The 12,137-nt window shown below is 34.1% G+C and overlaps 1 protein-coding gene across 1 annotated transcript; it reads left to right on the top strand.

Annotated features, from left to right (window-relative positions):
- Positions 1 to 1,016: 1,016 nt before the first annotated feature.
- Positions 1,017 to 4,936, top strand: cox5ba (cytochrome c oxidase subunit 5Ba). The gene is made up of 4 exons (XM_073829785.1): positions 1,017 to 1,147; positions 1,502 to 1,572; positions 4,428 to 4,527; positions 4,603 to 4,936. Exons 1-4 carry the CDS (start codon positions 1,051 to 1,053, stop codon positions 4,713 to 4,715), a joined length of 381 nt encoding a protein of 126 aa, XP_073685886.1. The 5' UTR covers positions 1,017 to 1,050; the 3' UTR covers positions 4,716 to 4,936.
- Positions 4,937 to 12,137: the final 7,201 nt, after the last annotated feature.

Below are 12,137 nucleotides of genomic sequence, written 5' to 3'. Positions count from 1 at the left end.
TGTACATAGCAGATTATAATAAGATACTTAAAGGAGTAGTTCACTTTCAGAACAAAAATTTACAGATAATGTACTCACCCCCTTGTCATCCAAGATGTTCATATCTTTCTTTCTTCAGTCGTAAGGAAATTGTTTTTTGAGGAAAACATTTCAAGATTTCTCTTCATATAATGGACTTCTATGGTGCCCCTGAGTCTGAACTTCCAAAATGCAGCTTCAAAGAGCTCTAAACGATCCCAGCCGAGGAAAGAAGGGTCTTATCTAGCAAAACGCAAAAAAAAAAAAAAAAAAAAATTACAATTTATATACTTTTTAACCTCAAATGCTCATCTTGTCTAGCTCTGTGTGTACTCTGCGTAGAGATTAAAAAAGTATAGAAATGATAAATGTTTTTAGAAAATAACATCATTTCGCTAGATAAGACCCTTCGTCCTCGGCTGGGATCATTTAGAGCCCTTTGAAGCTGCGTTTAAGCTGCATTTTGGAAGTTCAAACTCGGGGCACCATAGAAGTCCATTATATGGAGAGAAATCCTGAAAAGTTTTCCTCAAAAAACATAATTTCCTTACGACTGAAGAAAGAAAGACATGAATATCTTGGATGACAAGGGGGTGAGTACATTATCTGTAAATTGTTGTTCTGAAAGTAAACTACTCCTTTAAGATACTGAATGAATACATTTTAATATAGGCCTGCCATGGTATTTTAAGGTACTTTGTACAAATTACTTTAATTACCAAAACCATGAAATGTCAAAAAACAAAGGTGGTAAACATGGTAATCTTTTTGTCACAGCAAACCTTAAGTAAACAAATAACATTAATTATAGATTGTATTTTTTATGATTTTACAGCTGTAACAGCAACTGTACTTACGTGGCCAAACAGAGCGTTTTTGTAACTAAAAGGCCCATTTCTGTCCATTCACTTTACATCAGAGGACATAGGATACATAGGTTGCTGACGTCTAACTCACGCGACGCGTTGGTTACATAAACGCCTCTTCGACGTCATCAGCCCGATTCTAGTAGTTTTTGGGGAAGAGGAAGACATGGCCGCAAGGTTACTGCTGAGAAGCGCCGTCCGGGCCGCGACGACTTGCAGGGCATCTCCAGCGGTCGCCCTGAGCAGAGGGATGGCGGCAGGAGGTCAGTCTTTCATCTCAAAGTGTTTTTAGTAACCGAAACGCGCTGTAGCATCATTTGTGAGGCGGTTTGAACCCGTGCCAAGGACGCGATGCCTTCCGCGGAGGTCGATGCGCTTACCGCATCGGAAGTCAAAACAGAAAAACATGCGTTTAGTTATGATTTCTCATTTGATATTTTAAGAGATGGTGTTGTAATGTGTAGCCTATTGTTGGGCTACATTGATTTTAGTTCAAAAAGAAAATTATACAAATGCGATTTAGTGACTGTTAGCCATCTATAAGTTGAGAAAGTGACAGTGTGGTCGAAATTAGAATTCATAATAAAAAGTCTACTTAATTGTCATTTTCCACGCAGGTATTCCCACTGACGAGGAGCAGGCAACTGGAATGGAGAAGAAGATTATAAATGCTATGAAAACTGGCACAGTATGTATGACCTGTCAGAAAGCTGTCAAACTTGCACCAAATATTAGTTAGATTGCAAGGAACAAACTCACCTAAAAATGAAGTTCGGTCATTATTTACTAACCCTTACATTCAGTGTTAGGGAGTAACTAGTTACATGTATTGTAATGCTACTTAATTTAATAACAAAATAAATGCTACTGTAATCTGTTACAGTTACTGGGGAAAACAATGTGCATTTAAATTAGTTACTTAAGAAAATGTTGACAATTACAAAGGGTTACATCTGAATACTTTTAATAATACTTACTATTTTTTGTTACGATTTTAAAGCTGTACTACTGGTTTTAATGTTTGAATGTGATTAAAGGTTGAAAACAATTGTTAGAAATTTAGAAACATGGTTCTTCATGTGCTAGAAGTACTTGAATTTGACTTTTTGAAACTTGAAAATGGCAATATTCCTGTAGAGGTACTTTTAAAAAGTGCTTGAATTATTGAAAGACAGTAAGGAATGTTTTTTTTTTTTTTTTCAATAAGCACGTCTTTTCACACACAAAAAACAAAACAAAAAAAAACATACTTTTTTCACTTATTTCAGGTAAAGTCATAAAACTAGAAAGCTAATCTAGTAGTAGTACTGACTAGGGCTGGGTATTGATTCAGATGTTCCGATTCGATTCTCGAGTCGATTTCGATTCTCAATTTCAATTCTTGATTTGAAAATATGATTGAATATAGATTTAATACAAATCTTCCATTTGTAAAAAATTAACAGTAATAAGATTAAAGGGGCTATATGCAACTTTTTCCCCAAAATAAACGTAACAATAGCCTTTTTATTTTACCATTTATGACTCAAACATCTCCTGATGAGCAAGTTTCTCAAACAATATATGTATTTGACTGTTCTTACCTCTGTAAACATAATGTTGACTTCTTTGCAGCGGACGAGCGAGAGCGAGCAGAAAGGATCAGCAGTTCTGTTTTTTGGCCACAGGTGCCAGTCGCGAGTTTAAATTTCAGAAAATTGCATATAGCCCCTTTAACGTAAATCTTATGTTTAATGCTTGTGTAAATAAATATCGAAAAATTCGATATGTGGCCTTTGAGAATCGATTTTGAATCGACTACATTTTAAAAAACGATATATCGAAAAATCGATTTTTTTGCCCAGCCCTAGTACTGACAGTGTTGTGTAAACATGGCGGAAGATGCAAAAAGAGGAACGGATGAACCAAAATATTGATCATTTACGCTGGAACCATTCTGATTGATTCTAACTCATGACTTTGAACATTTAGTTTCAGCGATTCAATAGCAAAAGCCAGAGCAAACTTAAAGAGCCATTCATTTTCTAATTTCTACATCGCTTGTAATGATTTAAAAAAGCGTATGGGTGAAATAGAGCTTTCCGAAGCTCTGAATCAGTTAAATCTGATTACTGAGTTGTAATGAAAATTGCGTTTCGAAGCGCTCCAACTGTATCGCAAATCATTTGTTTTAGATCGGGACTTCAGAACGCGTATCCTGAATCTTTTGTTTTAGATCGGAACGGGTTAATGAATAATTTTTCAGATCGGAACTTCGAAGCGTGGATCGCGAATCATTTGATTCAAATCGGAACTTTAGAGCAGTTCCGCAAATCTTTTGCTTTAGATCGGAACTTCGGAGCGTGGATTGCAAATCAATTGATCATTGAATCATTCCTTTCAGATCAGCGGTTTCGTTAATCTTTTTTTCTATTTTTTTCCCTAAACAGTAGAAAACACCAAACAATTATGACAGTACAGATATAAAAACAAAAAGGAAAAAGTATACACAAATAGAAAAGTTTTTTTTTTTACTATAGTAAAAGTGTACTTTAGTAGTAATATTTTGTGCTTCACTTTATTTTTGCCATTTTGTTTTATTAGTATATTTTTATTTGTCTATTTATCTTTTTTAGAATTTGAAAGAAGACATTGATAAGTGAGATCTCTGATTGAAGTCCTTGAAAATAAAAAAAGTAGTGTTTGAAAAGTCCTTGAAAGTTCTGGAATTAGATTTTACAATGTCTGTACAAACCCTGTAGAAAAGTAATCAAATGTAATTAGTTACACTTATACTTATGTACTTATAACATTTTAAATACGGTAACTTGCGATCTCTTACCTGTTCAAAGTAACCTTCTGAACACTGCTCATGTTGATCTGAACCTGCAAAAATTGATTTTTTTTTTATCATATTTACATCGTTTTTTTTTAATGTACGTTCCACTGAAATACAGGTTTGGAATAACATGAGAAATGATTTAATGACAGAATCAAATTTTTTTGGTGAACTACTCGTTCAGATAAAACCAGAGATGTTCTACAGGGATTTTAGTCCATTAAAGGACATTTCAAACAATTTCCAAGGTATATGAATGATTGGGTCATGTTTTACCGGGGAATCGAACCCATGACCTTGGCTTTGCCAGTGACATGCTGTACAGACATTGTAGTCCTATGAAGGACATTTCAAACTAATTACAGGCCATGATCTCCCTGGGAATTAAACTCATGACCTTGCTATACATAGACATGCTATACATAGGTTCTAGTCCTTCAAAAGACATTTCAAGTGACTTCTAGTGCATACATTTTATTAGGTCATTCTTTCCTTGAGAATCGAACCCATGACCTTGGCATTGCCAACAACATGCTATAAAGGGTTTCTAAGGCTTTAAAGGACATTTCAAACAAATCCCAGGGTGTTTATTGTATTAGGTCATGCATTCCCTGGGAATTGAACCAATGACCTTGGTTTTTTTGCAGGGATTTTAGTCCCTTAAAGGACATTTTAAACAGACTTTTCAGATTGACTGACTGATTTTGTGTTCTTTCGTCTCCCAGGATCCTTTTAACATGCTGAAGCCCAAGACGTATGCTGGGTCAAAGTCAGATCCCCATCTTGTACCATCCATCACCAACAAAAGAATCGTTGGCTGTGTCTGTAAGTCGAAACTCTTCATTCTAGGTACTTAATGTCGTAGTTAATTTTGTTAAATGTATACGTGTATTTGTCCAGGTGAGGAGGACAACACCGCTATCGTGTGGTTCTGGCTCCATGAGGGTGAAGCCCAGCGTTGTCCTTCATGCGGCTCTCATTACAAGCTAGTGCCTCATGAGCTTCCTCACTGATCTCGCTGCCTCCTCCGCAGCGTCGCATCCCAGAATTCCAGAGACGTCGTGACCTCATTCATGTTTGTCTTTTTGCAAAGTACAGGAGATGTAACATGTCCTCCTGCTGTGGGACACAATGTTTTAACAATTCCAAAAACAAAAAAACAGTTTACTTAAATTATTGGAGTGTACTTTTTGCGTTTGGTCAGGTTACACCTAATAAACATGCTTACTCTGAATTTGACTCTTGTGTTTTCATTCAGGTTTATTGAATTCTGGTTAAAGTCTGAATTAGATTGATTGAATTAGTTTCTAATGATCTCAAAACTATTTTAATTTAATGCTTGAAATTAGTTTGGAAGACAAAAATATGCTGTGCGACGTGTATGAATTAGTGCTGGGCAACGATTAATCGTGGTTAATATATTTAAGAAAAATATTGTTTATATATTAAATATTTCTATATCATACAGTATAACTTATGAATATAAATATATACATGGGTTAATGACAAAGATGTCAACATCAAAATAAATTTACAAAAGTGATTTTATGTCCATAGAATGCACATTAAATGTAAGTAAATTGTCTACTTTTAAGGTTTTTGGAGAATAAAATGTCAAATTTAGGTTGAAATAATGTTACATTGTCATTCAGTATAAACAATAGTTATGTAAAAATTCTAACATGCTTATTCTGACTTGTACATATTAAAATATATAAAAGAATAAGGAGGCATATTCAATTTTAAATTATTTAAATGAGTAAAAAATTCTTACTGACAACTGAGCAAAACCTAGAATAGTGGCAATTTTTTTAATGTAAAAAAAAGTAATTTGTCTTTTAATGTCATATATTGATTTTTGATATGAATATGAATGATATTTTAGTGGGTGTCTTCTGTAAATTAGGGAAAATGTATGATATTTATTTTTTGCTCAGAAAACAAAAATGCAATTAAACAGAAAACTTTTAAAGAACATTTGGAAAAACAACCATTTAAAGCCATATTATACTTATTGTTTTTATGCTTAAACCCTTTTTTGTCTTTGACCCACATGCAAATACATAAAAATATATACTATATGTGTGTGTGTCTTTATGTAGGCTATGCATAATAAATATACAAGGTACACACATTATATAAACAAAAACTTTTATTTTGGATGTGATTAATCACAATTATTCGTTGCACAGCACTATATTTCTTAACAAAACTAATATATAAGTGTTATTTTAGTATCATTTATATATTATTATAGTAAAAATTAATTTGGAGTTGCCTTCATTCGAATGTTTTCAGTTTTCGTTCTAATTTTAGTTAGTTCATTTTGTAGTAATGTAATTTTGTTTAGTGCTTTTGTCATATTTTTTTTTTATATTCTTTAATTTAGGTTTAATTTATTTTTTTAAAGTTTTCATATTTTAGTACTTCAGCTTTAACCTTTTTATTTTGAGTTAGTTTCAAATACATAATTTATATTATTTGATTTTTTTTTTACTTTAAAATAAAAATAAAAATATTTTTTTCCATGTTTTATTTCAGTAAATGGGAGTATTTTTGTATGTTTTTTTTAAATTAATAACTTTTTAGATCAATTTTACATAAAATGTCTTTTTTTATCTTGCCGTCAAACTTGATTAATTATGCTTTTTTAAATTTGTTTTGCAGTTTTATTATTTGCAAAGGTTGTTGTTGTTTCATGACTTACAGCTTTAATTTCGTTTTTGTGTTTTTATTAAACGGCTCAAGTCTTTTCATATATGGTTTTGCCATAAAGGTGTCCAAACTCCCAATAGTAAGTTCATATGTTTGTTTCTGTATTTGCACTTTCTTCCTGTGTCCACAAGGGGTCATTTGTTTGTAAAAAATAAGAACTAAAGAACCTTTGGGAAGAATACAAACATAGGTGCCATAAAGGCAGATTATTATCACACTTTATTATTTCTGTGTTGCCTCAAATGTTAAATATCTGACATACAACTGTGTATACAATGTGTTTGATAATATTGTGAAGTGTCTAAATAATTTCCATGTTACAGTGTTAGGTTTTACAATCTGCTACTGCAGGTGATAATGCATTTTTAATTTATTGTGATTCAAGTGTTAAATATATTTTAACACTTCAGTTTAAATATTATTCATATATTAGTGTTAATTATTCAGATTTTAGATTGCACATTATTGATTTGTGATGATTTAAGTCAAGGCTAATATTCTCTCTTTTAGAATGGCTGAGCAAATTGGCTTTTATGTCTGCTCTTCACATGACAGAAAAAAGACATTTTAGGCTTGATTGCCTAATGGTTATTAGCATAATGAAATTCATCAACATGATTTTCCAAGCTGCCATTTCGGCCTCTCTCCTGTTTACTGCACCTATCTACGGTATGTTAATCGTTTCATAAGCATTGCAAGCACACGTCACTTTATCGCTTTGAAAGTCATTGTAATCAATGCATCAAGAGATTTTTTTTTCTCCCACAAATGTGAAAAATGCCCTTTGGTGGGTCTTTTATGCCTCCTGTGTTTTTTCGTTTCACTGACAAGAAAAACTGAAAGTGAGATGTTATGTGCAATTTGCACATAATTGCCAACATTTGCTGAGGCAGACTGTGAAAGCGAGGAAGTGCAACACAGAGACATTTGAGGGAGAAATTATTTCCTGTGCATTGCTCAATCGAGCTGTTTGTGAAGACAAATTTCACTGCATATATTTTGTTTTGTTGTTTTTGTTCCTCAAGAGTGTCTTCCAGAACTGACAGTTATTTATATTTGCAGTTTAAAGGAATAGTTCACCCAAAAATAAAAGTTCACTGAAAATGTACTCACCCTCAGGCCATCCAAGATGTAGATGTGTTTGTTTCTATCAGAACAGATTTGGAGAAATTTAGCATTACATCACTCAACAATGCATCCTCTGCAGTGAATGGGTGCCGTCAGAATGAGAGTCCAAACAGCTGATAAAAACATCACAATAATCAAGTATCCATCAAGTAATCCACATTATTCTCCAGTCCATCACTTAAAGCAACACTAGTAACTTTTCCCTCAACGCTCCCTCTACAGGTTGGAAGCGGAATTGTCCATTACCGCTGTCGTAAATAATTTAGCCTACCGTCGCGTCACATGCACGTTATTTGTTTGGAGGCTATCCAGGACCGGCTTTGGAAATAACGATGTCCAGTGACAAGGTAGTATGACTTTATAAAAGTATGAAAACCTTTTGTGAAGCCTGCCGTAAAGCAAGTCGCATTTGTAGTCTCATTTGAACTACAAAACCACGACCGGACGACCCAAACTTACATAGTGCTGTTATGGCCGATAGAGGGTCGCAAAGCGAAGAAGATGCCGTTTCACCGTGTTATGAGTTGATGAACCACTGACACGAGTTCGGAAACATTATTTTAAGGTAAAACAACTCTTTAGTGTTGACAATTCCGCTTCCAACCTGTAGTTGAGGGAAAAGTTTCTTAGTGTTGCTTTAACATCTTGTGAAGCAAAAAGCTGCACTTTTGTTAAAAACAAATCCACCATTAAGATGTTTTTAACTTTAAACCATTGCTCCTAGCCAAAATAGAGTCTATATTCCATAATAATCTCCTGTCATCTTCTCACATCTAAATCCACCAAGATATTTGATTAGAATTGGTGTGGACTGTTTTCACTGTGTATATTTCTCTCCTGATTCAGATAAGACCAAATTTTCACTGTTATATAATGTAATATTATGGATAGAGAACTCAGTTTAAAAATGCCTTATTGATAGATTTGATTACAAACATGCAGGTTTTCATTTCACAAGACATTAATTGATGGACTGAAGTGGTGTGGATTATTTCAGGATTATTGTGATGTTTTTATCCGCTGTTTGGCCTTTCATTCTGACGGCACCCATTCACTGCAGAGGATCCATTGGTGAGCAAGTGATGTAATGATACATTTCACCAAATCTGTACTCAACAGATTTGTGACCTTGGAGCACAAAACCAATGTTTTGGGTCAAATGTTTAAATTGAGATTTATATATCATCTGAAAGCTGAATAAAAAAGCTTCCTCTGGTGTATGAGTTGTAAAGATAGGACAATATTTGGCCGAGATACAACTATTCGTAAATCTAGAATCTGAGGGTTCAAAAAATCTAAATATTGAGAAAATCGCAATTAAAGTTGGCCAAATGAAGTTCTTAGCAATGCATATTACTAATCAAAAATTAAGTTTAGATATATTTATGGTAGGAAATGTACAAAATATCTTGATGAAACATTATCTTTACTTATTATCCTAACGATTTTTGGCATAAAAGAAAAATGTATCATTTTGACCTATACAATGTATTTTTGGCTATTGCTACAAATATACCCATGTTACTTAAGACTGCTTTTATGGTCCAGGGTTACATTTATGTTCAAACTCATCTACATCTTGGATGGCCTGAGGGTGAGTAATTTTAGCAAATTTTAGCAAATTATCATTTAAGGCTGAACTATTCCTTTAAATGGGTTTAAAAACTTCCTTACTTCTGCACATAACAGAATTCTACTTATTTTAGGGTGAAACGTAACATATTGCCACTGAACTGTACAAAAAGGGTTGTCGAGAAAAGTTAAAAGTCAAGGCGACATGATGCACTAAGATTTTTCAGTTCACTCAACAACTGTCTTAATAAATTATTATTCATGCTACAGTGCATGCTGGGTGCTCACAAACCCTTAGCAAACCAGCAGCTGTTTTGTTTGTTCAGACCTCCGCAGACAACTCACAGACAACAACCAGATTTGTTAGAACAATATTTGGGAGGACACTGCTTGTCTAACATGTGTTTTTATGTAGATTATATGCAAAGTAACACTTCGGCTGCATTGGAATGACAGTGGAACTATAGGCCACGTTCACAAAGCAACAGAAAGAATACGGTTGTCACTCCTTAATAAGATCGTGTTCACACACAGTCCGGTCATTTACGGGTGTGACAACCGCTTTCTATAACCGAACTCACACCCGTAAATTTTAGTAATAGGATTCACATTATACAGTGCTAGTAACCAGGGTTTAAAAATTAGTGAGGTCCGAAGTAAGGTGTTAAGAATTGTGCTATAATAACACCCACAAATGCACTACATATAGGGTATGATATAGCCTAAACTTCAAAATAGACAGACATGTAGATGACTGTGAAAGATTTTTTATTCAGTATAATGTTTTACATGGAAAGTTCGTTTTTTTTAGATGAGGGAATTTTTATTTTATAACAAGTTATAAAATTAGCGTTAGAATAATGACACTGACATAAAACTTGACAACATCTCCTTTGACCGTAGATACTGAATGAGGAAAAAGCGTTTTTCTCAGGTAACGTATCTGAAATAACTGAACTTACTATTTCCAAGATTATGCAATGCAACTCACACATTCAAGGCCCAGAAAGGTAGTAAGGATATTGTTAAAATAATCCATGTGACATCAGCATGCACGTCAACGATTAAACAGAAGAGAAGAAGTTGTTGGATGATGTTAGTTTTTTTGAACGCATAAATAGTTTTCTAATAGCTTCATAAAATTACGGTTGAACCACTGATGTCACATGGACTATTTTAACGATGTCCTTACTACCTTTCTGGGCCTTGACCATGGTAGTTGCATTGCTGTCTATGCAGGGTCAGAAAGCTCTATTTCGTAAAAAAAATCTTAAATTGTGTTCCAAAGGTCTTACAGGTTTGGAATGACATGAGAGTGAGTAATTAATGACAGAATTTTAATTTTTGGGTGAATTATCCCTTTAAATCATCTCCTATGGCCTCATCGGATAGTAAAGTGTCCATCAAATGCACACTTGAGAAGCTTGGCCGAACTTGGTCCAAGTATTTTTTGCCTACTATTTTTTAAATACTATGAATTCTGACAACTACGCCTTCTATTGGTGGCTTGTTAAACAACTAAATCGCAATGAAATATGTCCCAAATGTATGGAAGGCAGAATATGTAAGATTTTTTAAATAAAATATCCAAAAACCACTGGAACAGTGTTATATATTTTGCTGACTTGTGTAATTACATTATCCCAAATGTTTCTGGTTTTATTTTGTAGAAAACATGGAAATCCCAAAGACACTTTAATATGTTATGCATTGTATTATTTTAGAGTAGCATTATGACAGAACTTTTAACACACTCAAATGTATCTAGTATGATAAAACAGTGCTGCTTTTTCTACATACGCATAACCGGAAAAAGTGGCATAATAAAAGCTCCCCTGCTTTCGAGCCAAATATCGCACTCGTCCTTCATTAGCAATCGCTCCAATTCGCTTCCACGATATTCAGCCCCACCCTGCTTCATACTACAGTGACGTCAATACGTCTTTAGCACATTAGCTCATCCATGAACATGATTTCTGCCCAAGTCCCGTCAGATTGCATCGGTTGTGGGGATGAAGAAAACAACACTTTATCACAGCATCATCAAACTACACCTTTGGTTCTTTGTTTGTTTTGAATATGCACCCTCTAGTGGTGAAAACTTACATGTGCCTTTAAGTCGAGCACACTGAATTGTGGGATATAGCAGTGTTCCCAACCATGTGCCTGGAACCCCCTTCTAACAGTGCGCATTTTGCATTTCTTCTTTGTCTGACACCAATTTCAGGTCTCTACTAATGACCTGAGGATCTAAATAAGAAGTGTTTGATTAAGGAAACCTATAGAAAACATGCAGTGTTAAAGGGGCTCCAGGAATGTAAGTGCATTCACGCCATGTCGTAATTACTATAATTACGAGATTCCAACTTGTAAAAAGGGCTCATGACCTTGTAGAACCTGTAATTACACCTGATAAACTCGGAATTCTCTGAAAGCTATGACTTGGGTCACCTGACAGCAGCAGATTTAGCCTATTTTAGCGTTAATAGTGTTGGCATAGAAACGCATAATTCCGAGTCCGAGGACATGAATATTACCCAATACAATGCATTTCAAAATTACGGTAATTACAACATGGCAGCATAAATGCAGCATGTGGTTGGAAACCCCTGGGATATACAATTGAAGTCAAGTTTAGAAAAACCTGTCAGAATCTGCAAAATGTTAATTATTATACCAAAAAAAAGAGGGATCATACAAAATGCATGTTATTTTTTATTTAGCACTGACCTGAGTAAGATATTTCACATAAAAGACATTTACATATAGTACAAGAGAAAACACAGCTGTGGATCTTTCAGTATTCACATACACATGCAGTATTAAGAATCAATGTGTATGTGAACTTTTTGAACAGGGTCATTTTTATAAATTCAACTATTATTTTCTCTTGCGAACTATATGTAAACATCGTTTATTTGAAATATCTAATTCAGGTCAGAACTAAATAAAAAATAACATGCATTTTGTATAATCCCTCTTATTTTGGTCAAATACTTAACATTTTGCAAATTCTGCAA

The sequence above is a fragment of the Garra rufa genome, chromosome 23 (assembly GCF_049309525.1).
Source record: "Garra rufa chromosome 23, GarRuf1.0, whole genome shotgun sequence".
Taxonomy (NCBI): Eukaryota; Metazoa; Chordata; class Actinopteri; order Cypriniformes; family Cyprinidae; genus Garra; species Garra rufa.
The sequence above is the reverse complement of the archived record's forward strand: the minus strand, read 5'-3'. Positions and strand labels throughout refer to the sequence as shown.